Genomic DNA, 26,072 nt, shown 5'->3' with positions numbered 1-26,072 from the left:
TTAAATACATTTAGGTTCTTCCTTCTTTCTTTAACATTGACATTTTCTACAGGTAAACAAAAATTGAAAAATAAACATGTTTTGTTCTTTTAAATAATTTAATAAGTTACTTGAATAATAAATATTGTGGTTTTATATATATTTAAAATTAAATTTAGATTACGCTTGATTACTCTAAAAGACCTGATTATAAAATAAAAATTATAAATAAAAGATGTTATGGCTAATGTTTGTTTTAATATCAAATTCAATTGAAATAATATTATTTTTATATATTGTAATAAACTACTGCCCAGGTAATGAAAAACTATGTTTAATTTATATAAATATTGTAAAAATATTGATATGGCTTTTGTGTTTTACACTTCAACCAAATCAAATTTTACTTTCCTATTTATATATACATGAATAAATGTATGTCAACATCTTGTTGCTATCCCACTACACAGTTGCATTTGTATGAAGACACAAACAGGATATTTTCTTTATTATGCCATTTTCTTTATTATGCCTTTAATTAACCACACATCAAAAACACTTACATTAATATAACTTCATTGTTTAAAGTCCATGTACTTTTGTTTAATATGTGTGTTGTGTCTTTGTGGTCGAGTGTAACACCAATTAAAGTCGGAGGAAATCTTGCAAATTATCCATCTCAACTGCCTCCTCAAATGCTTTGAGATCCTGGAAGACAGAGAAGAGGAACCTTTCAAACACAGATGTTGGAAAACTACTCTACTGCTACTCTTTGAACTATATGACCACAATGTTTAAGATTATGGTCTGTCCATTTTCCAGATGCCTACAGTTTCATTTAAATTAGCAATACAATAAACTTGTAGGCAGAGCTGAGGAAAAATCCTAGGTATATATATTTGGTGAAATGTCTGTAAAGAATAACCATTGATCGGAGAAAATATTTTTGACTTGCCAGGCAACAGAATAAAACATTTCACAATTAAAGGTTGACAGGAATGTTAATAAAACATGTTCTAGGTTTATTTAAGAAATTCATGTAGAAAGAATCAATGTGCAAAGCTAAAGCTTGACTAACAATAACATCTGTGTAGCAATGCTGTTAAATATCTGAGAATTAAATGGCATAAATTCCTGAGGTACATTGTTACTGTCAGTTACTGTCTTTTGTGTATGTCCTTCATTACCAGAAATGTATTTACAGTTCATAAAACTCACTCCACAGTAAACTTCTCCGTTGCATATTTGAGGAGCCAATGCAGTTGGGTTTCCTGCAATCTCTCTCATTTGGTCTTTGTCGTCTGAATTCTGAGAAATGTCCACAGCTTTGTGAGGGATTTTTAAAGAGGACAGGATGTCGAAGATTCTATGCTGGCCTTTCTTTATCTGGAAGAGACAGTTGGTATCAGTGTTAGTTTTTATGAAGATTTCTTTGACCGTGTATTTACATCTGATCTGACTCTCCATGTTAAATAAATGCAGATTACAAATCTCCGTAGTGAGCAACACACAACTCTAAATATCCACCAACAGAACACTATATTATAACAAGGAAGAGAGCAGAAGCAAGAAAAAAAGTGTTTTAAAATAAATAAATAAAGCAAGCAACTGTACCATACCGTCGTATTAGAGCTGACACTGGTCCAAAACACTATCACCGGCATATTGGCTGTGTGAAAAAATAAAACTTACGTTTGTAAGTGAGTGAAAACAGACAGAGAATGTCCTCATATAGGGACGTGTTGCTGGTTTATAGTAGCAGACAGCAGACAAGGAGAGCAGGTTTGGACAGGACTTACCTAACTGGTCACGCCCACTTGAGGGACTGTCATTCCAGTTACGGCATGTCGACAGCAGTTCAAAGCTAAAGACTTTATCATCAAATATGCCATACAAACAGTTCATTTAGCACAATATAATTGCAGTCCTCTCTGACACACGGTGCAAAATGTCAAGAGTATAACAAAGTAAGGGAGGGAGGAGATATTTACAAGGGAAATTAATATAAATTAACAATATATGTACAATGTACAAAGAAACACACTTGTGAGAATATATAAAAAACAATTGTGACATTACTCAGTAATTACAGACAGAATGAATGATGTGAAAGCACTGACACCTAATGTGGTTGGGAAGGGAAGTTGATCATAGGAGTAATCTTACGAAGTACATTTTTAAGTATTTTACTTGAGAAATGCATTAATGTCAGAGAGTACTCACTGTACCGTATGCACAGTATCAAATTTTCTGAAAAGACAACTTGCCATGCTGTTCAAAATGAGAAAGAACTTTCTTTCATGCCTGCTGCAAAAAGAAAACCTTGGTGACAAAATGTATGAAGTACAGTACAAGTATTTATCAAATCCTTGTACTGTACTGTCATTGATTTCACTGCTATGCCACCATGTTGTGGTCACAGTTGTGCTAAACCCAAAGGTGGTTTTTATCAAATACCTCTTCCATCAACTCTTTACATTCAGCAAATGAATTGACAGAGAAACAAATAAGAAATATGAATTTATTGATCATCATTAACAGCAAAATTGATGAAATGAATGAAATTGTAATTGAGTAAGCAATGTCGCAAGTAAGTGCAAGTAGATTTGTCATGTGTGAAGATTCAGAAGACTGTAACTGGTCTGAGAGAATTGGAAAAAATACTTGCTGCTAAAATATGTTTCTGCATGACATGACCATTAAGGCAACAGTTTAAGTAGAATCAGTTTAATAGGATTAAGAATTTCTATTTGGCTGCAAAAGAAATGAGAATAAACACAGAAACGAATGTGCCTACGGTGTTTCCTAAAGGAACACAAGACAAACATCACAGCCTCTCTTTTGTCAACAACCAACGCCTCAGCCCCTCCACTTATTAGTGCAGGGTGACATCAACGCCTTCCTGTGGTTACAGACTGTAATGACACTCACTGAGTCACCACTGAACTGGTGTGTTGCTCTTCACAGGTTTCGAAAACACACAATAAAAGCTGTCCTCCAGAGTTATTTCTTTCTTATCAAGAAAGAACGAGGGGCTCAAGCTCATAACACACTCTCCCTGCCAGGTCTTCAGGTTCTGTTTCAAGAGTGTTTTCAGGCTGAGCATCCACACTTTTGTCTTCAGGGCTGCTGCCCTGCCCGCCATGATCATCCAGCGTGCTGCTGTTCCTGTCAGATGAAAGACATGCAGTGAATTACGGACATTAAAATATTTTTTAAGTTGTTATTTATTTTTTTCCTCACCTTTCATTGTATGCTCCATTGCTTCGGTCCTGTACATCTTGTTTTACTGGTCCTCCAAACTTGTTGCTGAACTGAACCATGGCACCTGAAAAAAGGAGTGAAACCTCATCAGGTCCCAGAGCAGTCTATAAATTATTTTGGGTTGAGCCAACATCAATTTTTTTTAACACTCTGCAAACAGTGATGAGCACTGAACAGCTGTCCCTGCCACCTACCAGCACCACGCCACCTTCGTCTCCAGAGGAAGATGCCTACAGCCACCACTAGTAACACCACCAAACCAACCACAAGTCCCGTCACCACTCCTGATGTTGTGGAAGCTGTAGGGAACGAATCAATCACTCAGTACCTAATTTCTTTTTCTGTTAAATTCAATTGCATTTATGCCTTACAAACTACTGTGATCTGGAGTGAGCTTGAGGGAATGGAGTTGAACGTTATGGAGGAGAGGTTAACGCTGTAGACACAGGTGTACTCTCCTTGGTGTTGAAAATCCACCTGAGGGAACTCAAAGTATGCCATATGGAAGACAGAATGGCCAACCGACATCTTCATTTTAGTGGTGTTCACTTTAGACTTGGTCAGGTAGAAGACGCCTTCAGAATATTTAGAATAAGTCGAACAAGTGATGGAGAAGACGGCGCCTTTGCTGACAGCTATCTGGTCAGGGCTGTAGACCACCATGGAATGAGGAGACGTAATCGAAATGCTCGGCTTTTCCAGTTTCACTAAAGAAGAGAAACAGATATTTGTGGTTCGTCACAACACAGAAAAATCTCCCACGCTCATGTTCTAAAAAGGACAGAAGTTCTGACCTCCGACGGAGAGATCTGCTGGAATTCCTTGAGGGTAGTAAAGGACCTGATCAGGCAGTTTCTTTTGATATTCACAGAAGTACGATCCATTTAGACTGAAATCCACTGAGGAGAATGCAAAGTTTGCAGTTTCACTTTCTGAGAATTTTTCCATTTTAAACGCTCCCTGTGTTTTCTTCAGGATGAAAGTTCCACCAGACGGTTCTGATGGTAAGGCACAGGTGATTTCAACTCTGTCACCCCAGTTCACCTCTGTGCCAGGGCTCAAAGTAATCTCAGGTTTTTGTAAAGAACCTGAAATTGATAACACATCGTAAATATATATATATATATATATATAGTAGGCAGCACAGTTTTGTGATAAAGAAATAGAATTACCTAAACATATGACACTGGCGTCTTCCCCATGTCCACAGTTGTTTTCTCCAAACCCGTTATGTGGACAGTGTGTGAGCGCACTCTCCTGGCCTGTACACTCCACGTTATCCAGCCATATGGGACCACTGCCTCTACCAAAATGAGCATTCATAGGTGCAGATACGGCATGACCGCAGCCAAGTTGTCGACAAACCACATCGGCGTTACTTATCTGCCATTCGTCATCACACACAGTTCCCCAGGAACCTTTATATAGAACCTCCACCCGCCCAGAGCACTGCCCTGAGCCGCCAACCAAACGGACCATTGCTGTGTGTCCAAAAAATAATTTGAGTACAAATAAAAAACAGTTTAGTATTTAGTCAGAAAGTATAAAAAACTGTACAAAAGGAATTTTTTTTAATTGATATGATCTAATATGATACAACCTTGTTTTTTAAAGGTGCATATTTTCATTATAAACAAACACATTGAAGGTTTTTACCTGCGCAGACGACACCAGCATCGTGCTCGTGTCCACACCTTGCAGTGGTAAACCCCTTCTTTGTGCACTGCTTAAGAGATGTCGCATTGTCGAAACATAAATTGGTTGCTTCCACCACTGGACCGGTGCCCTGGCCAAAATGTGCAGCACCAGGGGCGTTCATGGCGTATCCACACTCTATCAGTTCACACACCACCTGAGCTTTGCTCATCGTCCACTGTGAGTCACACACGGTTTGCCAAACGTCATTGTGACGAAGCTCTACTCTTCCAGAGCACTCGTCGTTTTCTTTGACCAGGCGGACCTCCAAAGCTTCTGCAGAGTCAAGCAATCATGACATATTTAAAGACTGTGAGGAAAAAAATGACATTTACACTAGACCTATTTTTCGTATTGACAAGAGCAGCTGGCAGCAGTTGGTGAGGCCCCAGGAGACTTCACGTGTCTCCTATTTTTACTTAGTTGCTTTTCATTTAAGACAAAAATGTTTTACATCAGTCAGTGCTTTGGTTGAGGCCCAGATTTAATGTTTTATCCTTATCATTAGAAATTCAAACACATCTCTGTTGTGAAATCATGTAGAGGAAAGAAGAGACAGTGTTGAGTGACAGTTAAGTGGGAGAGGATGGACACAAGTTGATTTGATTGACAGCTGGGTCATCCAATAGAAGTGTGGCTGTGATGCCACTCTTTCACTCTTATTAATAAATACAAAACCAGAAGAATGACATCATGGGAAACTGCTGCCTTATTTCAATAATGGTCTTTAATCCTACTCTACAAACACACTCTGCAACTGAAATATCTTCTTTCAGTTTGTATAATCTAGTCTGATCATATCAATGTTTAACGTGCAGTTTATTGAATGAGAATGGAGCTTTTTCTTACCTTTGCACATGGCACCAGCAATCGAGGTGGCGTTGCAAATCCTATCCTGAACCTTAGTCATGGTGCACTGAGATATTGTTGACTCATAGCCATTGCATTGGAAAGTATCGACGATTTGTTGTGACGTGGCACTTCCAAATTCCGTCATGGTGGTCATTTTAAAAGCCTTGCCACAATTCAACTGCCTGCACACCACTCCAGCATCGTTAAAATCCCAGGATTCACCACATATTGTGCCCCACTGGCCTTCGTTGAAGTACTCCACTCGGCCAACACACCTATTTTCCCCACCTACCAATCTCAAATTGCCTAAAAAAAATTATGACATAAATGTATTGATGTCCATGTTAATATAAATGAATGGAAACCATTTTATGCCTTACCTGAACATTTGATTCCAACGTTTTCCAGGCGCTCCTGGCTGGTCCTTGTGTGTGTTGTTAGCGAACACTGTGTGAGAGAGCTTTCTCCACCTCTGCAACTGATTCTCAGGCCTCTCTGATCCTTACTTTCACCGTAGTTCCATAATACGTTGAGAGGATCGCCGCAATTTGTTTCTCTACATGCGACGGAAGCTTCGTTCATTCCCCAGTTAAGATTGTATGCTGGCAACCACAGGCCGCCAGAAAAGACCTCCACCCTGCCTGAACAGTGGTCAGTCCCATTGGTCAGTCTGATGGAAACTATAAGAAAACCAAAAAATCAAATTGGACACTTTGGAATAAAAAGTGAATTCCAAAATCTAGGTAACATTCCCGAAAACGCTTTACTTTGACTTTTCTACTCAAAACTAAGCTCACAAAACTACACTTTTTTCATGTCAAATGTCAATAATAATAACAATAATAATAGTAATAATGTCTCTTTTTTTATCATCTGCATCTGACAAACTGCAGGTGGCAGGCAAGAGTCACTCCAGCCCATGCAGGAAGAACATTCTTTTTTTTTTCATTGGGCTGACTGTTTAGTAACCATTGTTGTAAAAATGAGGGAAAATAAAAAGGAGAAGTGAAGAACACAGGATAATAATAACTGGTAGAAATAAAGTGTACCTGAACACACCACGCCAGCATCTTCAAGATGACCACAGTTATTTTCTCCCATTTTGTTATGCTCACAGTGTAAGAGACTGGATTCATTTCCTAAGCATTTAACATCATCCAGCCAGATGTCCCCATCACCAGGACCAAAAAAGGAGTTGGACTTGGCCGTCTGAGCTGTACCACAGTCCATGACTCTGCACACCACGCGAGCATTCATGATGCTCCACTCGTCATCGCACACTGTCCCCCACTGACTGTTGTGCATAATCTCCACTCTGCCAGAGCAGCGGTTGGTGCCATTGACAAGCCTCATTTGCGACACATCTAAGGACAAGTGGAATTATGCTATTTGGTTGAGGAAAAAAAAATGGACTGCTAATTGACTACTACAGCGTTTCTGTACCTGAACATGAAAGGGAAACTCCTTCACATTTCCCAGAGTATTCCTGGAGATGGCACTCAGCGATGGAGCTCACATTTCCAATGCATCGACTTGTAAAACTTCTCCCACTGCTTTTACCATAGTCCGGGCTTTCCTCAATTTTCTTTGGAGCCCCACAAGCAATCTCCGCACATACCACCTTAGCCTGTTCAATGGTCCAAGAGTGACTGCAAACAGGGCCCCAATAGCCGTTATAGAAAACTTCCAGTCGGCCAGAGCACCGGTCAGTCCCATTAATCAATCTAACAGCATCTGGAACATTAGAAATTTAAAAGAGACATAAAGTTAATTTCATGAAAATATACTTGAAATGTGACACATTTTCTACAGTATTAAAGCCCAGAGGTATTTGATTTGATTCAAAAAATAACATTCATTTTTCTTTCCTGATAGCTGATATATTTGACAGTATCACAGGAAAAGACTGTAAATATTGGTCACATTGGCTTGATTATGATGTAGTTTTAAATTGTAGCTCCATGATTTCAAAATCTTGGATCTTAAAGTGTAACAAAATCTGACTTCAGGATGACAGAACAGAACAAACCAAGTGTTACCTGAACATGTAATGCCCGCGTCTTCACTATGGTCACAGTCGTGTTCCCCAAATCCTCTGTGACTGCAGTCAGCAAGAGACTTCTCTTGACCGGTGCATTCCACATCATCCATCCAAACCTGGTCTTTACCTTGGCCATAGAAAGATTTGTATGTGGCCGCAATTGGATTCCCACAGTTCATCTCATGACATGCAACGATCACTTCAGGTATCCCCCACCTGTCATCACAAATTGTCCCCCATTCTGCATTATGGTAGACTTCCACTCGACCAGAACAGCTACTTGTTCCATTCACGAGGCGAATTATTTTACTGTCTGTAAGTGAAAGAACAAAAAATCTGTTGAAATGTACTGTGCAGTGAACCACGGGGTCAGCAGCAGTGGAAACATTTACTGATGCTTTCATTAAAGTGAGCTAAACCAAGATACGTGGTACAATAAATTCACAGATGACTTACTTTGACAGAAAATAGTTGCATCGATGCAGCTATCTTTCGAGTCTTGAAACGAGCATTGAGACACAGAGCTCTCGTTCCCTGCGCAGTTTATTTTGACTGCAAGTTCTTCTCTGGAATCTCCATAGTACTGAGGTGTGGTATGAGTGACCTGATAGCCGCAGTTAATTTCCTGGCACACAACATCAGCTTCTGTCTTGTCCCAGTCGCTGCTGCATACTCGTTTCCACTTACCACTGTTGTACACCTCCACTCTGCCGTTACAACGATTGGTCCCATTGACCACCCGCAAATGTTCTGCAAATAATGCATGACAAACAATGTCAATATAAACCAAACATCTTGCCAACCAAACATATACAGCAAGAGTCCAAAACAAAGGTACTAAAATGTAATCAAATATTATATAAAATTAAAAGGTCTGTAAATCATTATGTCAGAAACAAAACCCTTTACACCCAATAATGAACAGAGGAATGCTTAATGTGGTACTGTGATGGACATGGGTTCAGATTTAAATGATGTGATTCCAAACTTGTGAGTGTCTTTCATCAATTCCTGCAAGTATATTAATATTATCTTTAACTAAACAGGCCGAGATTTTACTCAATTATGAGGTCATTTAAACTAGAATGTTATTCTTTACATATACTTTTGTGAGATTTCTGTTCGGTGGTGTGCCGTGGGGCTTTTCCTGATGATTTATAAGTGCCGTGGCTCAAAAAAAGTTGGGAAAAACTGTGATAGAGCAATGATTTTGGTCTCAAAGATTTGGTTTCTGTTGTATTTTTTATACTTTACATAAAAACACATCAGAAAGCCAACATCAAAAATGGACTTTACATGTGGCACCAGTCATAAAGCCCCACTCTGCAGGAGCAGAGCCAGACTAGTCAGTGTTCAGCCAATCAAGTCAATTTGAGTGGGCTCTTCTTACCTGAACAAATGACCCCGACATCCTCAGAGTGGCCACAGTTATGTTCTCCTAAAGGCTTGTGTGCGCACTTCAGAATGGAAGCCTCTTCACCAGTGCACCGCACATCGTCCAACCAAATCTCACCATTCCCCTCACCGAAAAAGCCACCTTTTTTCAGCTCAAGAACTGTCCCACAGCCTAACTCACGACACAGCACCTCAGCGTTGTTCATGCTCCAGTAATCGTCACACACCGTGCCCCAGGTATCTCCATGGTAGACTTCCACTCTTCCAGAACAACGTGACGGCCCATTCAGTTTGATTTTGTCACACTCTTGTCGCACGGAAAAAGACAAACATAATCACAGCCAGTCGGGCTACAGTACTGTGGATTTAGCAACAGAAATACAATGAAAAAACTGACCTGTAAGAAGCAGCAGACTTAGCAGACCTAATGAAATAAAAGAGAAGATAAGTTAAAAAAAGAATCTCACTTCCCTTTTTTTGTCATCATTGTTTTTGAAGGTGTGGTACAACTCTGAAAGAAATTGATTTTGAAAACGCACCGATTGACAAATAAAGCACAAACTGTTGGTTCACTGCAGGAACAGGAGCCATTTTGTGTCTTTTGATACAAATCCTGTTGTGGTAGAAGCAAAGTGGAAATGTTACTTTTGTAAACATTGCTGAATGAATGAGACAAACTTAAAAGGGATTAAGTCGTCTTCTAACACTTCTTTGACAAACATATATTAAAATAAACTCACAAAACAAAATCAGTTCCATTCGAATATTCCAAAAAAAACCCCCAGAAGTCCCCTGATAAGATCCAGAGATTGAATAAACGACACTGACTGAACTTGGACTGCAACCTGGATGCTTGTTGACATACGTATCAATCATTAAAGGCGGAGGACGGAAACAGATGTCCATACTTTTCACAAGTTCACATGTTTACATAAAGTCCACATTATTAGAAGAATTTTCACCTAAAAAAAAATCACACTTCCCTGCAAAAAATCTGGACTTGTTACATGAACAGGAACAATTTATTTGAACCACTGTAGAAAAATGAAAGGGGAAACCAGGTCAAGGAGTTGGTTTTAATTGTCTTTATTCTTTTATTTTGTTCATTTCTAAAATTTTAATTTATTGCCTTATATATTTGCTTCTTGTTCTAATGTGCAAAAACAATCACAGTGGTAAAAAGTGAAGTTCTACATGTTAGTGATCATTTCCTTACCTTACCACGCAGGCTGCTTGTATTGTGCGCTTCAGATCTGACTGCAATCTGTGCAGGGTGGTCAAAAACATTTTCACTCCAACAAATGGCTGACTTGACAGAAAATTCATTTCTTTCCCAGTACATTACTGTGTCAACGGTCCAACTTCCTGTCTTCATGTCATTTGTATTAGTATTACAGCTACAAGAAGTATATTCATTATGCTCCATTCAAATATATATTTTCTCACATAAGTACATTTGGTAGTTAATCTGACAACATTTGTGCTTTTCTCACAGTTAGGCTCGTTTTATATTTATTTTTTTCTGATTTTGTTTATCAGGTTATAATGTAGGTTGAAGGAGGGTAGGCACTGTTGTCTTACAGTCACAGAGGTTGTTGGTTTGATTCTAACTGCATGTCAGTGTCGTTTTGCCTCGTCTTTCTTTTCATACAGAGCCCTAAGATCACAGGGAACATTTCCAACACGTGATGTTGCCAGATTTGTCAATTCAGCATTCTCCATACTGGGCAAAGGTTTAGCAATCTGTTTTGATACAAATGAATTTCCTTATTTCCTATCTACCTCCGGTCTTACAGTTACAAGGAAGAGGTCAATTACACTTCCTCAATTACATTTCATAAGATGTTCTACAGTGAATTCAATTAATTCAAATTTTGGTTTTGAGAAAATCTACAGACTTTTTCTGGGAATAAGAGGTGTTCTTATAAGAGCGAGACATGATGGGGCGTCGTGTTTTCACTCACCCTGCTCTTTAAATATCAGAGGACACGGGGACTTTGAAGAGTAGGTAAAGTACATATTGACAGCAGGGTTAATCATTACAGGTACACATCATTATTGACGGGAAATGACGCCCCACCTTACGCAAGTTGTCGTAATAATTATCATTATAATTACAACTGTGGTTTTAAACTGAAGTTGTAATAATTTTTCAAATACGCTGGCAGGCCCAATTAAGAACAGCCTGATTGGGTGGGGTCCACTGTGGGTTGCTGTTTCTCGGCTTGCGTGACCATATCACGCATGGTGACATCAGCCACGTGTCGTAAGTGTTTTTTTTGTTTAAACCAAAACAGGAGCAGAAACACACTAACTTTTTATATATGATGGCGAATACACAACAGTGTGTATCATTTCTGGAGCAGTGAAACACATGAAGAGGTCAAGGAAAAGGTAGTGTTTTAATTGTCTTTGTTGTGAAAAAGCCTCCACCCACAGACAGCATCAATGATCACTTCAAATGCTTTGTTACAGAGAAATCTGACAGTAAATGATACACAAACAGGAATGTTGGTTGCATTAATACTGGGGTATTTGGAAAGACATGAAGTAAAAGAATATATCAGTATCCAAGTGGCACGAAATGACCTCTAACAATGTGTGTCTATTTGTCTATTAGTCTAAAAAATGTTGTTTACTGCAAATAATCTGTCTTCATTCAACAATTAAACGGTATAGCATTCTCCCACTAGGTGGCAGCCGATTTAAGATTAAGCAGATTTAATAGGTGCCTATTTTTAATTCCTGCGAGTATATTGTTTCAAACTAAACGGGTCCAGCTTTCAAAGTGAGTCTGAGTGAGTGTGATTGAATCTAGAAGAGCACTGTATTTCCCTGAAGCCATCATGAACACACACTCATGCACAGACACGCACAGGTACAATAATAAAAGCGCCACCTCAGGTTGTTCAGATCCCATTAAGTGCCGCCTCTGAGCTCAGGCCTTATTAACAGGTGCTGATGAAAGCTGACACAAACACAACCGGCTGTGTGTGTACACACAAGTCGGAGTGTATTCCAGTGAGCGCTGCTGCTGCAGTGTGGCTACAACAGAACGCTAGTCACTGAAAATACACAGGAAAAAAGAAACAACTCACACCAATATGTTTATTTAGAGAGAAATAATGTTTCTGTGCTACAGTCCACAGTATATAGTCATGTTAGGGTTTGGCACAAACAGTCATAAGAAAACAACAGATGTCACAGGAAGTGATGTTGTTTGTGTCCTCATGTGATGTCATAGCCTGGATGTCACTCACCATCAGGGAGTTTGATCTGTGTCCCTGGGTCCTGGAAGTAATGGAGAAGGTACAACCAGTCAGTGTAATAATCTGCTACCGTGTATGATGAAGTAATCTACATCAAGTATCAGTTCAGCCGTTAGTTTCATAACATTTCAGGGACCGCCTACAGTGCTGCTGATTCAGCATCCTGGAGTTATGTTGCAGCTAGTTTTGGAGAAGTTGATCGACCGTGTGGTGCGAACTCAGCTCTGTTTCCTTGACCCACGTATCTTGACACTCACTTTTCCCTGAAGACTGGGAGCCGAGTCCCAGGAATGCTAAAACAGAGTTGTCCTCCTTTGCTTGAAAGAAGTCTTCGTAGGCCTGAGAGAGGGAGAAGAGCAGCTGATGGTGACGCTGCTTACAGAACATGTGTTAACTGTGTTAAAGACGACTCCTTTCACTACTGCTCTTATTATGACTCAGTGACCAGGACATTTCAGAGTAATGTTGGATTAGCTCAGCTAGTGATTCTAACTGCAAGTAAAACAGATTATCCGCCTTGTCCGTAGAACAGGATTATGATTAGATCACACTGTTGCATGTAAACTCAGTAGATGGCATAGACTCCAATCCAATAGATTGAACTTTTTATCGGCTATTCCTACAACGGACGGATCACAGTAGAAGTACACAGAGTAGTACACCACATTACAGTAGCTGCTGCCCATCGTACCCCACAGTAGTGATTCTCATTGAAGATCTGTGGAGGCAGAGGGTTACCCCTCTTTGGTCTCCTCTCCTGTGGAATGTTCTGGTTCATCCAGAGCCTCTGCTCCTCCAGCATGGTGATGTCAACTTCCTGGAAGCTAATTTGGTTTGCCTCCAGGAAACCCACCACATCCTGCTGGTGTTTTTTTACCTGCAGTGGATGCAAGAGATGAAAAAAGAGGAAGAAAAAAAATCAGTTTTCGGTTTAACTTGGTTTTCAGAGCAGCTAAACTGTACACATTTGTGATTCTGGTCCAACTTGCTGACTTGGAGAAATAGGTTTATTTAAAAACATAAAGTTGTGAAACAGTGAAACCAACTCTAAGAATTAGGCATTACAACTGTCATAGCACCCCCTGCAGGGAATGGAGAGTAAGGGCACTTGCAAAAGTGAGTTAAAATACCATTTACCTAAAGAATTTAAGGAATATTAAGTCAACATTCCTTGTAGTAAACCTTGGCACGTACTCATCAATCCTCCGTGTTAGTTCACAGTACAGTGGGTCCTCATGGATTTAATGCCTGTGTGTGTAAGTGTGTGTGGTACCGTATATGGTGAAATTGGGGAATTTCTTTTTCTAAAGCTAATTTTAGAATTCAGAAACTCTCCCACGGTGAGTCGTAAATGCACATTAGACACAATTCAAATGTTTCCCAGCTGTGGACAGTGTGTTTTCAAACTCACAACTGAGAGGGAAACACTTTAAATACAGACTTGTGAAGCTCGACATTATCATCTACCATCAAACAGCAGGGGCGTGTGTGCGTGTAGGATTAAAACAGTAAATATGGCGACGTTACAGTTTCTAAGAGTGTTTGCTTTTACACCATTTTTAATGCAGGTATTATATCATGGTTAGAACAATGACCTCAGGACATCACTGAGGGACACAGAGACTTTTTATTTAGTATTTATGTTATTCTTGTTAAATGGTTGACCAGGTTAGTGTTGGTGCAGTAACTTGCTCGTATTTAACCCAACAACATCAGTAACAACAGTTGCTCTTTTAACACAACATCAGAAATGGGTGACTGTTCACAGTGGAGAATCTCCTTATTTGCATCACTCCCTCAAACGTTCTCTGTGATGATGATTTACGCACCACTAATCTGCTCACATTCCTGCAGCTTGCACTTGAACTGTTCTGTTTTCCAGATTCCTGCACACATTGTCGACCACTTTCCTTTCTCTGTCTTTACTGTGCTAACAGTTTTACAGTTACTGTTTTTATAGTTTATACATTTATGGCATTTTTGCATTAAAATGTTCTTTTGTGCTAAGAGAGACATACAACGACAATTGTTAATCTTACAGTTACTATTGTTTATTCATTTCATTAGTTCATATTTTGCACAGTTGCCAAAGGGAACACCTACTTAAGCGTTTCTGTTGTATGTTCTGCAGAACGACCCGTTTACTTAAAAACCTGTCCCATCCTCTCCACGCATCATTATTCAATCTATTGTAACTCAATTCCAACTGAAGAACACTCACATGGGCCCGGCACTAGCATAGCTGACCTAAATGTTGGACCTCTTCAAGCATACATGACTGCTTGTTACACAGAGTGATCCAGTGTTTTGAACTTATGAGACAAAAATAACTCTTTTGTAAACCCTGAGTCATTCTTCTGCCCTCTTACACCGAGAAGAAACACGTTTAAATAAATATATTACTCATTTGTGCCATTACCTAAGACTTTTAGTATTCATGAGAGAGCGTTGCTTAATGATTTTAAGCTTCAACTCATATCATCTGAACCATCTCCCTCTCTCTCTCTCTCTCTCTCTCTCTCTCTCTCTCTCTCTCTCCCCCAGGAGGAATTCTCAACCCTGAACTGCGTCACTGATTTTGTAATCTATGCCCTTCTAAGTGATTATTACTGTTCCATAGTTTACAGGAATGTCAACAAACACAAATTAATTGTGTGCAGCAAACCTCTTGAAACTTTCAAACACTCCCCAAATCCAGAAACATAAAAAGAGGAGTTCATGCACAGACACTGAGTTTCTTTACCTGATGTCCCATCTGCTAAACTGAAATAAATTAATGTTATCTCTCCAGAAAAGTTCAGGCTGTACTAGCTGCATACTGTGTATACGAGTGTGTGTGTGTGTGTGTGTGTGTGTGTGTGTGTGTGAAGGACAGCCACCGATTTATATTTTATATCTTTTTAGTGACAATTAAGGGAAACATTAACACTGTTAATGATTTATCTCATCTATTAAATTCAAATATTCCTATATTCCCATTAACACTGTTAATGATTTATCTCATGTATTAAATTCAAATATTCCTAACTATGCTAAAATATTGCTATTATATTCACAGTGATTAATTAATTGACCAACTATGATAGTTCTGACCGACTATGATAGTTTTGAATATGGAAATGTATTAATAATAATAAATCACTATTCTAAAAGCAGTTCTGCATACTATATGTCAGGGGTAAGTAGAAAAAGCAAAAGGGTCTCCAACCTTTTGTTCTCCAAGAGCTACTTTTACAAAATAAAAATGGCTAAGAGCTACTAATGTTGTGTAACATGTATTTTCATAGCTCAATTCCAACAAACAAACTCAATAAGCTTTCTTTGCCTAAACATTTACAATATGTTACAGCCCACATAACACATTTTTTATTAAAACATCAAGTATTATAATAATAATATGTTGATGTTGTTGCTTGGCAGCAGGGCGGTCCACAAAGAACATCCATGTATTCAAGGCTCAGTATTGTTTCCCCAATTTGACCAAATAAACTGTTTTTATTTTATAATTTTATTTTCTGCTGAATCTCGCCGTCTACTGCCACTCTACAAGCGTTTGGCAAACGTCATGGCGAGGTATAAACGCAGCATTCACGCTGTACGGTAGCGGATTACTATAGAAAGATATCTATTCTACTCATGTTCCACAAGGGCAGTTTATCGTAGGAAAACATTTTATGATGAAATCTTGTCTAGTAATGCGGTCGGTGGTTCGGTTTAGATCCACCAACAACAAGTTCCGGCCATAAGTTTGTCCCATCACATCAGGCCCTTTACTGACGAAAGGGAGCAATCGCAACTGATGTGCAATTGCACGTCAACGATTGGTTGTTGATGAATGCAATTGCCCTGTTCAGACAGTACAGTACGTGAGATGCAAATAACAGATATACGCGGACGTGGTTGGAAACAGATACACAGTCTTCAATCGCTCATACACAGCCTGCTCTCACCCACGTCCGCGCAGTCATACATGTTTTGGCGGTAATTTGTTGATGAGTGAAACTGCGTTTGAGCCACAAGTGGACAAAAACCTATTGGCCAGACCTAGTTGTGGGCGGAGCTAAACCGAACAACTGATGTGCAATTGCACGTCAACGATTGGTTGTTGATGAATGCAACTGCCCTGTTCAGACAGTAAAGGGCGTGAGATGCAAGCAATAGACATAAGCGGACGTGGTCGGAAACAGATATACAGTCTTCAATTGCTCATACAAAGCCTGCTCTCACTCACGTCCGCGGAAGTCATCGATGGTTTGGCGGGAACTTGTTGATGAGTGAAGTTGCACGTTTAAGCTACTCGAGGGAGAAAACATATGTGCGAACAACCGGCCGCATTACCTGACAAGATTTCATCATAAAATGTGTCCCTACGCTAAAAACCAAATTAAACAATTAAAATAATGATGGTAAAATGTTTATACTGATTCAAAAAAGTTTTTATCTCAACCTTTAATGATTTCGCTATTGTTTAATGTCCGTGTAACTAAAGTTTAAAGCTAAGTTATCTAACGCACAGCATGGATGCTGCGTATATCTGTCATGACAATTGGCAAACACTTGTATAATGAAATAAAAAAATAAAAATAATAATGTAGAATGAAAACAGCTTATTTGGTCAATATTTAAAAATGCACAAGAGCCAACTACTAAATCCGCGATTCTGGATTAACTCTCTAACTAGAGCAAGGACCACAAAAAGTCACTAATAAATTATCAGAATGAGTAAAATGTTACACTTTTTGATTAATTTTGATACTTTCCTTTATTCTGACATTGTTATACAACTCGTTTCCAAAAAATAAGTTTTTTGCAATCTATTACAACATGCTATACTTTTTTTTAATACTACAAAACCGGAGTAAAAGAAAGCATGTCTGGTGGTGGCCGTTCAGTAGAAAGAGTTCTGTTGTCAGTTTATTTGATGCGACTGCTACCAAAACAATAACAGATTTCCAAATACAAGATCAACAGGAAGGTTAATCGACAAATTAAACTGTTTGTAGCGTGCACAGCGTTGTTGTATTGCCAACTCACACACCTGTCAACAAACACATTGCAATAAACACTCACCGCGACAGATGGAGTAGATGAGGCGATGTAAACCCTGATAACCATTTTGATTTTAAAGGTAAATGTCACGACATCAAGCGATCAAAGCGTTCGGTTGCAGCGATTATTCGACTACTACTTGACGTGAAAAGACGTGCGTCTACAGTATTTAACCTAAGCCATGGTCGTAATTATGATGATGATGGTGGTGATGAAGTAGAAGCAACTGCTGCTGTAGCTGCTGACCAGTGAAGCTCAGCTTCTACCCTCACTTATGCTGCGCGCACACACACACGCACTTGAACACTGGACTTCCGCCGAGAACTTTTCACAATAACAAACACTTGTTGCGCCCACGTTATAAAACTGATTTTATTCAATTTTCCCCGATTTGGTTTTAACTGCATACAAAATAAATAAACGTGTAACATCCCATCTCGGTCTCAAATTAAGTCAAATGGCAGTTTCTGTATTTAAGACAAAATGGTGGATATTTTGTCTTAAATACAGAAATTCTTTTGGTCTAGGAACAATGAAAGAATAGACATTCGTTTGACCTCAAATAAATGCTTTGTCAATTTTGCAGCACCTCCAGCAACAAAATTGGTGTGCCACAGTTAACTTTTAAAATATAAAGTTTTATATTTATATTTATAATTTTTGTGTAAGTGTATGCACAATATTAATTGCAATAAAATAGGAACTTTCTTGACTGAAGGTTGTAAACTGTTAGCATCCATGGTGCCCCAACACAAAAAAACGTGTTTTCATTGTATTTTCCAGTTACCTTAATCGATTTTTTGAAATGTGTAAATAAACAAAGTATAAAATTATTTATGTATTTTAATTTATCCTTATTTGTATTTCAGATAAATTGTTTCATAATTTATGTTGGTATCATCGCAATCCCCTTTTTGTACACATGCCGGCGCTATAATCCCTAAACTGAACAAAATCGACAACAAGCTCTGCAGCGCATCCTCTGGTAGATAAGTGTCAGTGCACAAGGTACTGTGGTTGCCATGGTAAGGCGTCATCGACTAGACTTTTGTAAACCCTATTAAGGCGTGGACTAAAAAGCAAAACAAGGTATTTGTGAAATCAAATCAACAGCCCACTGTTTTGTGTTTTTATGTTATTCTTTCTATATCCAGTTTCAGGTCGATAGATCACGCAGCGAAATGTATGATTATGTCAGCATTGAGAACAGCTTAGCTTTGCTAAAGTTCAGCTAGTTAGCGTGGCTAAAAGCTAACGTTGGAGAATAGTCTTCTAACATTAAACTTGTGTTGAAATCGCGAAACAAAAACTAAACGAATTAAGCAATACCATCCAACCTACCAACTTCACTTTATGATAGTTGCCAGAAGTTTCTGGGCAGTAAAGTTAAAATACAGCCCACCTGTTGATGACAGTTCGTTAGCATTAGTTTTGGTTGTTTGATAGCGTCGAGAGACGTCAATCTGAAGCTATTTTATTTGATTTATTTGATTTATTGTATTCCTTTGGGAAAACTCTAGATTTTTGTATTGCACATACGAAATTGGTTTATTCTGCACTTTTTATGGAAAAAGGGATTTGACAACGACTAGTGATGTGGCTGTCGACAACAGCAGATGATCTATTTTAATCCAAGCTGTTGTTGACAGAAGAAAAGGAGCAGCTCAAGTACTACTTCCTCTGTAACAACCGCTAATAATAAATGACCAGGGTTTGTGTTGTGTAGAGATCGTGCCTCAGGTGCAGAGAAAGATAGTGGGAACCAGGATCCTGGAGACAACCAAGAAAAAAATCACAACAAAAGCGACAGGAACACAGTGAGTACATTGATATTTTTGTTATTCTTTTTTTATTATTATTTTTATTATTTTTTGTCTGATAGTGTCAATATTACGATATGAATAGTAGTACATACGCTTATAGTACAAGTTGTTTGTTACTGTCAACAACATATATTTTGCTGGCAATTTTTGATTAAGTCAAATGTTCAGATTTGATGAGGAAAACAGAAAATTCTACCAAAATCCAAATAGAAAATAATACAATTAAATTATCATATGAACGGATTCACGTTTAACTGTGTTGTATATATTTGTAACAACCTTGTGATGAGAATTGTCAGTTTTATCTTGTCTTGTTAGGTGTACTGGTGTTTCAAGCTACCATTAAAACATATGCTTAACATGCAAAGCAACGTTATTCAACCATAAATAAAGCACCTGGAAATCTCCTTCAACTGTCAAAATGTATAAGCAAAGATCAGTCAGTTCTTTTTCAGCGGTTTTAAAACCATTCATGAATATGATGCTTCTTGTAAATAATCATTTTTGAAAAAAATCCAATTTCACTTCTCTTTTTTTGACCGCTATAATACCCATTCACTTTTATTTTTGGTGAAGCAGACTAAGGGGAGCTGTTGCCATAGTGACATCAAGTGGCTTGTTAAAGTGTCCATAGGAGAGTATGACCTCAACATCTATTCAGCATAGAAACTGTCATGCATAATCACTTCTCATGTAAGGCTTTCTCAAGTGTTTGCTTCTCATATTTTTCTTTCTTCTTCGTTCTTTTTTAAGACAGAGGTTTACAGGAATACTTAGTCAGCGGTATTCTACAAAATATTAAACATATCTATGCATTATTTATGCTGATAAATACACAAACACATTGGATGAAATTGTTTGTTGAAAATGTGTATGTGGTTTTATGTTACAGTGGTCAAGTAATTATAATCTATTCGTTTTCGTATGGTAAATCCCTCAATCCTAGCAACAGCTCTGTAGACAAGTCATACAATACATTTATCAGCCCCATGGAAAATTCTAGCCCATGTTGTCACCTAAAGACCGAGATACATAATACATATGCAGTGACTGCACAGAAACCAAAGGGCCTACATGAAGTGGTTATCAGTGCTAATGCTAAAATTATAAATGCCAGCTGTTGGATATTTGGTAAGTGAGAAACTACAGTAACTCTAGGTAATTTCTGCTGTGCTGATTTTAACATTCTATCTTCTGGTGCACTCCTTCTTATCTTTGTAAATAGACATTTTATTTAGAGTGAACATCTGCATGTTTTTGGACTGTGGGAGGAAATTGGAACATGCAAAGTTACTACAGTAAAGCATCAGTTGAAATCAAGGATTGAACAGACTGAGTCTATTTTTGTCATTTATTATTCTTTGTGTCATGTATATTAAAAACATAATGCTTCGGTGATTTATTTTTTTGCATAACAACAGGTCATGGCTCATTTACAGTTTCTGACACGGCTCTCCACATCCTTCTCATCTGCCTTTGATTGCTAAGCTGTCATACACATCAAAGGCGATAGCTTGAATAATAACAGGTGAAGTAATGCAACATGACAAATGTCAAGTGCTTTTAAAAGCGCCACCAACCATCTTTTTGGCAAATGTCACCCATACTCATGAAACATGTGTCTCAGAATCTGATTTTATGTGTCCAAATTCCACAGCAACTCCTCTCAAAGTGACAACATGGATTCTGATCATGCTACAGATCATGACAAAGACAGCCAGAATGGTAGTCGACGATCTTCCCGCAGCAGAAAGGCAGATCCTCGATTGTCGTCCTCCCGCAAACACAAGAGAAACTTTTCAGAAAAGATCCAAGATGAAGAAGAAAAGGGCAACTGTGAAGAGAGAAGATCGAAAACAAGGAACTGGAATTCAGATCCTGACAAGGACCAAATATCAGATGAAGAGGGTCGCAGAGGCAGTGGCTCTTATTACTCAGATGACTATGAGAATGGCTCTCATTCAGACCGTTCACTGTCACCATACACACGATCTAGGACGACATCACCCACTCCAAAAAAGGGGATTCGGCCAAAGACTAGTTCAGCCAGCCCACCCTCCAAGACAGGTGTGTAGAGATTGAATCTTATCAAATAAGTCCATGAAATCCATGAAACACACATAGCTTCATAGTTTTGTAGACACATCATACAGTAAACCATTGTAAATTTTGTGTAGCAATCAACACAGGTTTTCTTGCCACAGGTGGTATGGGGCACAAGGGTATGATCCGTCCCATGTGTCGCGGTGGCCGATCCTTGACCCAGCAGCAACGCAAAGGAGCGAGGTCACAAAGTAAGGATTCCACACCTCCTAGAGACTTGGATCTAGTGACTAAGAGGATGCTTTCAGGCCGCCTGCTCAAGATCAATGAGCTGCGTAACGCCCTGGCTGAGCTGCAGCACCGCACTGACGAACTGCAGAAAGAGAATCGAACCCTCAAACATGTAGGCGTTATGTATTTGTTTGTTTTTGTTAAATACTCCTTACCTGTGGCGTTGTAAAGAAAAATGTGCTTCCTTTTTGCCCACAGCTTCAATTCCGTCAGGAGAAGGCCCTGCAGCGATATGATGACACTGAAAGCGAGATTTCCCAGCTGCTGACTCGACATTCAAGCGAGACCCACGTGCTGCGTGAGCGGCTCAGGCGGACGCAGGATCGTGAACGGGCAACCGAGAGGAGGCTGAAGTACAGCGAGGAGCAGCTGCAAAGAAGTCAGGCCACAGTCATGCGTCTAAAGAAACTGGTCAACCAGCGGGAGTTAGGAGCCAAGGAGGAGCTGAGTCGCAGGCTCGAGGAGGAGCAGGCACGAGCTGAAGAGGCAGAACACAAAGTTAAAGTATGTTTATAGTCCAAGTGCTGAGGTTTAAGCTCACACTATTACAACAACTAACCAAGTTAGTTTTGTGTTTGTGAAGGAGCTGGAGCATAGCATACAGCTGAGCAACAACAGCTTCCAGAGGTACCTGGCTGCAGAGAAGAAGAAGACGGTCAATGCCCAGGAGGAGATCAAGACCCTGAAGGAGCAGCTGGAACGATTAAACAATAAAATTAAAGTACAGATGCTTTAGCAAAGAGAAATCACTGAAGCACACTTTTCTACATCGCTCTTGCTAGTAAATTTTATTTTGTACTTCTTAATAGGAAAAAGAAAAAGAACTGGAGGCAAAGAACATTTATGCCAACCGCTTGTTGAAACCTCCACTGAAAAAAGATACTGACGGCATCGTGAAGCAAAAAGGTAAAGCAAAAATCCTAATCGTTGTAGTTCCTTTGAACAAAACGATATTTGCATCTTAGAAGCGTAATAAAAATATTATCTGTTGTATACAAGTACTTTAATTTGTGTGCTCACGGGTCAAGACAGTGTTGTGTAGGTTGCACTGCTCTGTGGGTGAAATGTGAACACCACAGTGAAGACACCAAACAGGGAAATGTCAGTTGTATTTCCTTCTCATTAACAGAAAAATATTTAAAGCAAATATTTCTGTATTAAACTAAAAAAAAAGTGTTCAAGCGACAACAGTGTCAGTAAAACTAAGGGTAAAATAAATATAAAGTTTGCACATCAGAAAGTGGTTTTTCTTCTGGGTTTTGAGTGTCCGCTGCATCCTCTCATTTTCATGTTTTACTTAAACAAAAATACCTAACAAAGTTATATGGTTCCAGTGTGTTCACACTATTGTTACTTTGCTTATTTGAACAGAAAAACTTCCAAGCAAGAACTGCAGCAAGGCTATACAGACTGACGACAGATCCTCTAGTCTGGGTTTTCCCACGCCTCCACCTGCCCTCGCTGATGCCCCTGACTACCATGAACAGAGGCCTGATGAATACCTGTCACTTAAGGTGAGTGTGAATTTACACTCACTGTATCAGTACTTCTGGTTTTACAAGTCCTCTCTCATGTCTTGTAACTGTTTTGCAACAGGAGCTTGACGGAGTGAACAGACCGGCAGAGTCTAAAGTTGGACATCAAAATGGGGAACATCAAAAGATGAGGAAAAGGAGTGTCGACACTCATGAAGAGAAGATGAGCAGTCAGAGAGAACGTAAGTCAATTATGCCTTTAAGAAATTGAAAGTTTTGATACACGTCTCTGGATAGTCTGCCCCCTGTCTGTGTTTAAAGAATCAGACTCTGCACAGTCTTGTTTTTTTTACCAAAGTTTCTTGCGTTTAGTTTCAGAAATAAGGGAACCATAATAATTAGCATAACTAGCATAATGTGTGACCTTTAAAGCTAACTCCTGCTGTCTCCACAGTCTGGGAGAAAGATACTGCAATTTCAGAGGAAACACATCATAAGAAAGAGCAGCTGCTGGCCAAGATGCACGAAATAGATCGTCAAAGCCAGGGAGGCCAGGACTCAGTGTTCACAGAGTCTTCTGACTCTTCCAAAAGCACCAGTGAACATTCCTCACCCCGTCCACAGCAGCAGAAGAACCAGCACTCCTCGATTTTCACTCTCACATCAGCAGAGGAGTCCACCAACCTGGTCCCCGGTGATGGAAGTGCTGAGCGTGGAAGGAAGAGATCAGGAATGGGCAGGAAAACACTCGGTACACTTTCCAATGAAGATTTGGCATTTGGAAGCTACGCACCTTCTTTTGGAAATTCATCGCCCAGAGGTTCTTCTGATTTGCCTCCACCGCCTCACAAGGAGGAGCGGAATTCTGCCTTAGAAGCAATTGGTGTGTTCAGCATCCGGGGAGTGGAGACAGAAAAAGAAATTTACATGAAAAAGGAAATGGCCAAGGACAAGAAGTCGAACCTCATTCACCAACTGTTTGGTGCGGTGGCTACACCTGCTGGTGACAATTCAAGCACGTGCAATAAACTGGAGCTTCTCAGCAGTCCTTCACCTGCCAACAATGTCCGTTCAAGAGGAGACGGTCTGATGAGCTTCAACGCTGCTCCCAGCCCTCCTCCATCCTCTCTGAACATCCTCCATGTGGCAGAGAGCAGAACAGCTGTCCGTGCCATCCCCTCGTTTGACGATGAAATAGAGGAGCTGAGGTTATGAAAGTAAAATTAGTTATAAGGGTTAAAGTAAGCAACACGGTTGTTTCATACAAAAGAGACACAGGAAGGTAATTCACAGGGAATACACAGCATGGTCTGCACCTTAATTGTGTCAACAGACGGTCCAAATGAACATGGTGTTAAGCAAAATGTTTACGGGTCTCAGTTTAGATTTTCTCCTTTTTGTAATAATTGTAATCATATTGTTTGTGTTATGTATAAAACTATCATCTGATCTCTATTATCAGCAGCCAAACCTTAGTATTTATCCCAGACAACAATTAGCAAATTATGTACTTTTGCAGTTGTTTACAAACTTTTTCTCACAGCGCCCCCTTTTGTAGATAGGACTATTTGTCCAGATTGCCCCTCCTGCGAGGTATTGTGTTAAAACTCTACTGAACTTTATTTAAACACAGTAATCCCTACACATCCTTTGATCAAAATAAATAAAATTACTAAAAGAAACCATTGAAATGAATGCCCCTTGCTCTGGCCCCCTATAATAGATCTGTGCCCACTCAGAGGGGCCAGACCCCTTTTTGTGAACAACTGTATTTATGCTTTATGGCATTTATGCAATATTACAAATTACTGCAGCACTATTACATTTTTTTTTGCCATTTTATTTATTATATTGACATGACCTAGATGTTAAATTATCTCAAATAACAACATATTGATGAGCTCAGTTCTCTGTATTTAGGCGTTTATGTTTAAAACTGTCATTTGTATTTAAAGAATCAGCATCAACGATATTGATTTTATTGCCCACTAAAAGAATACACAATGTTCCCTGAAGTATTTCAGGGCCCTTATCTCCTGCACTGATACAGTATGTTACTTTAATGCCAGACAATCAACACAGAGATATTACCACTAGTTGCTATGCTACTTGTGAAGCCCAAAGCATTGAAATAAATAGACTAAAATCTCCCAAGTTGATCTGTGTCTATTTAGTCTGTATTTAGCCTGTAATATTAGTGATGCTTTTGTTTTCATAGAGCGGGTTGTACCACACTTGTGCAGTAGGCCGTAAAATTAGTATTTGTATATATTTTTTTAGATATCTGTTTTGTGTAGTTTTGTATTTATTTGTTTTTGTCATGAAATATGTGTATATTATATAGTAATTTTCTTATGAGAAATATGTACTCAATAAAATCAATGTGTTAAATCTGTTTTTGTTGAATTGACTATATTCTATTTTAACATATTTCTATTTTTACATATCAATTTAAAATTTGTTTTCAGGATAAACGTCAAAAAGGGTCAAAAAGTTCAACCCATTGCTTGTCAGGCCATAACACATTCTTCTACATGCTTTTTTGCGTGATTAGATACAGGCTTTTACTGGACTTAGTCACGTTTGTCATAACAGGGACACAAATTCAAATGACTTTTTTTGCAGCCTTGGTTGAAAAATACAACTGTGAAAAAGATAAGAAACCTGACTCTAACAGATGACATTTTCTGTTCAAACTGTATTGTTGCCTGCACTTATTAAAGCACTTGGTAGTAAAAGTGAAAGTTCGCACCTCCGTCAGACCGTGGCGCACTTGCAGTAAGTTTGACGCCCTGGTGGAGATTCCTGTTCTCCAGGCAACCAGAATCTGTCACATCCTCCCCGCTCCTCCTCCTCCTCCAGTAGGAGGGCTGCCCTCTGCTCAAAAACAAGTTGA

The 26,072-nt window shown here is 39.1% G+C and overlaps 4 protein-coding genes and 1 long non-coding RNA gene across 9 annotated transcripts; 1 reads left to right on the top strand and 4 right to left on the bottom strand.

The window, feature by feature from the left end:
• Positions 1–464: 464 nt before the first annotated feature.
• LOC103398695 (SH3 domain-binding glutamic acid-rich-like protein 3) lies at positions 465–2,359 on the bottom strand. The gene is made up of 3 exons (XM_008337392.2): positions 1,599–2,359; positions 1,198–1,365; positions 465–687 (listed from the first exon to the last, which is right to left on the bottom strand). Exons 1-3 carry the CDS (start codon positions 1,641–1,643, stop codon positions 625–627), a joined length of 276 nt encoding a protein of 91 aa, XP_008335614.1. The 5' UTR covers positions 1,644–2,359; the 3' UTR covers positions 465–624.
• A 127-nt stretch (positions 2,360–2,486) lies between these two features.
• Positions 2,487–10,479, bottom strand: LOC103398694 (deleted in malignant brain tumors 1 protein-like). 2 transcript variants are annotated; one of them, XM_008337390.3, is made up of 17 exons: positions 10,443–10,479; positions 9,766–9,839; positions 9,624–9,650; positions 9,222–9,533; positions 8,288–8,581; positions 7,830–8,144; positions 7,234–7,524; positions 6,840–7,154; positions 6,171–6,470; positions 5,788–6,096; positions 4,900–5,214; positions 4,416–4,724; positions 4,038–4,331; positions 3,615–3,950; positions 3,438–3,542; positions 3,223–3,307; positions 2,487–3,147 (listed from the first exon to the last, which is right to left on the bottom strand). In XM_008337390.3, the coding sequence occupies exons 2-17, from the start codon at positions 9,815–9,817 to the stop codon at positions 2,997–2,999; spliced, it is 3,810 nt and encodes a 1,269-aa protein (XP_008335612.1). In that variant the 5' UTR covers positions 9,818–9,839; positions 10,443–10,479; the 3' UTR covers positions 2,487–2,996. The 2 variants fall into 2 exon arrangements, with proteins under 2 accessions (XP_008335612.1, XP_008335611.1); XM_008337389.2 differs by lacking the exon at positions 10,443–10,479 and adding an exon at positions 9,967–10,099.
• A 1,130-nt stretch (positions 10,480–11,609) lies between these two features.
• On the bottom strand, positions 11,610–17,795 carry sh3bgrl2 (SH3 domain binding glutamate-rich protein like 2). 2 transcript variants are annotated; one of them, XM_008337387.3, is made up of 4 exons: positions 17,566–17,795; positions 13,187–13,372; positions 12,639–12,834; positions 11,610–12,517 (listed from the first exon to the last, which is right to left on the bottom strand). In XM_008337387.3, the coding sequence occupies exons 1-3, from the start codon at positions 17,608–17,610 to the stop codon at positions 12,676–12,678; spliced, it is 390 nt and encodes a 129-aa protein (XP_008335609.1). In that variant the 5' UTR covers positions 17,611–17,795; the 3' UTR covers positions 11,610–12,517; positions 12,639–12,675. The 2 variants fall into 2 exon arrangements, with proteins under 2 accessions (XP_008335609.1, XP_008335610.1); XM_008337388.3 differs by having other exon boundaries at positions 12,753–12,834; positions 17,566–17,790.
• A 245-nt stretch (positions 17,796–18,040) lies between these two features.
• Positions 18,041–25,565, top strand: lca5 (lebercilin LCA5). 2 transcript variants are annotated; one of them, XM_025053735.1, is made up of 11 exons: positions 18,041–18,633; positions 19,271–19,361; positions 20,789–20,895; positions 21,025–21,434; positions 21,545–21,813; positions 21,900–22,205; positions 22,285–22,422; positions 22,511–22,607; positions 23,073–23,215; positions 23,298–23,418; positions 23,631–25,565. In XM_025053735.1, the coding sequence occupies exons 4-11, from the start codon at positions 21,047–21,049 to the stop codon at positions 24,389–24,391; spliced, it is 2,223 nt and encodes a 740-aa protein (XP_024909503.1). In that variant the 5' UTR covers positions 18,041–18,633; positions 19,271–19,361; positions 20,789–20,895; positions 21,025–21,046; the 3' UTR covers positions 24,392–25,565. The 2 variants fall into 2 exon arrangements, with proteins under 2 accessions (XP_024909503.1, XP_024909504.1); XM_025053736.1 differs by lacking the exons at positions 18,041–18,633; positions 19,271–19,361; positions 20,789–20,895 and having other exon boundaries at positions 21,004–21,434; positions 21,572–21,813.
• Positions 22,048–26,068, bottom strand: LOC112486558 (uncharacterized). Of its 2 annotated transcripts, none has more exons than XR_003049052.1 (6): positions 25,929–26,068; positions 24,231–24,379; positions 23,970–24,045; positions 23,790–23,882; positions 22,261–22,395; positions 22,048–22,179 (listed from the first exon to the last, which is right to left on the bottom strand). It is a non-coding gene; the product is annotated as an uncharacterized LOC112486558 (long non-coding RNA). The 2 variants fall into 2 exon arrangements; XR_003049051.1 differs by having other exon boundaries at positions 23,970–24,041.
• Positions 26,069–26,072: the final 4 nt, after the last annotated feature.

The sequence above is a fragment of the Cynoglossus semilaevis genome, unplaced genomic scaffold (genome assembly GCF_000523025.1).
Source record: "Cynoglossus semilaevis isolate Cse_v1.0 unplaced genomic scaffold, Cse_v1.0 scaffold1282, whole genome shotgun sequence".
In the NCBI taxonomy this organism is placed as follows: Eukaryota; Metazoa; Chordata; class Actinopteri; order Pleuronectiformes; family Cynoglossidae; genus Cynoglossus; species Cynoglossus semilaevis.
This window is presented reverse-complemented; position numbering and strand designations above follow the sequence as displayed.

What these genes read in the sequence shown, in the direction of transcription:
- LOC103398694 (XM_008337390.3), bottom strand. Translation starts at nt 9,817, where the DNA reads ATGGCTCCTGTTCCTGCAGTGAACCAACAGTTTGTGCTTTATTTGTCA. An exon ending in TGCTGGCGTGGTGTGTTCAG is followed by an intron (nt 6,471 to 6,839) that starts GTACACTTTATT and finishes GTTTTCTTATAG; the next exon opens with TTTCCATCAGACTGACCAAT. An exon ending in AATGGAGCATACAATGAAAG is followed by an intron (nt 3,148 to 3,222) that starts GTGAGGAAAAAA and finishes TTCATCTGACAG; the next exon opens with GAACAGCAGCACGCTGGATG.
- sh3bgrl2 (XM_008337387.3), bottom strand. Translation starts at nt 17,610, where the DNA reads ATGGTTATCAGGGTTTACATCGCCTCATCTACTCCATCTGTCGCG. An exon ending in CATCTACTCCATCTGTCGCG is followed by an intron (nt 13,373 to 17,565) that starts GTGAGTGTTTAT and finishes CATCCACTGCAG; the next exon opens with GTAAAAAAACACCAGCAGGA. An exon ending in ATGAGAATCACTACTGTGGG is followed by an intron (nt 12,835 to 13,186) that starts GTACGATGGGCA and finishes TCCCTCTCTCAG; the next exon opens with GCCTACGAAGACTTCTTTCA.
- LOC103398695 (XM_008337392.2), bottom strand. Translation starts at nt 1,643, where the DNA reads ATGCCGGTGATAGTGTTTTGGACCAGTGTCAGCTCTAATACGACG. An exon ending in GTGTCAGCTCTAATACGACG is followed by an intron (nt 1,366 to 1,598) that starts GTATGGTACAGT and finishes TGTCTCTTCCAG; the next exon opens with ATAAAGAAAGGCCAGCATAG. An exon ending in ACGGAGAAGTTTACTGTGGA is followed by an intron (nt 688 to 1,197) that starts GTGAGTTTTATG and finishes TCTGTCTTCCAG; the next exon opens with GATCTCAAAGCATTTGAGGA.
- lca5 (XM_025053735.1), top strand. Translation starts at nt 21,047, where the DNA reads ATGGATTCTGATCATGCTACAGATCATGACAAAGACAGCCAGAATGGT. An exon ending in AGAATCGAACCCTCAAACAT is followed by an intron (nt 21,814 to 21,899) that starts GTAGGCGTTATG and finishes TTTTGCCCACAG; the next exon opens with CTTCAATTCCGTCAGGAGAA. An exon ending in AGGCAGAACACAAAGTTAAA is followed by an intron (nt 22,206 to 22,284) that starts GTATGTTTATAG and finishes GTGTTTGTGAAG; the next exon opens with GAGCTGGAGCATAGCATACA.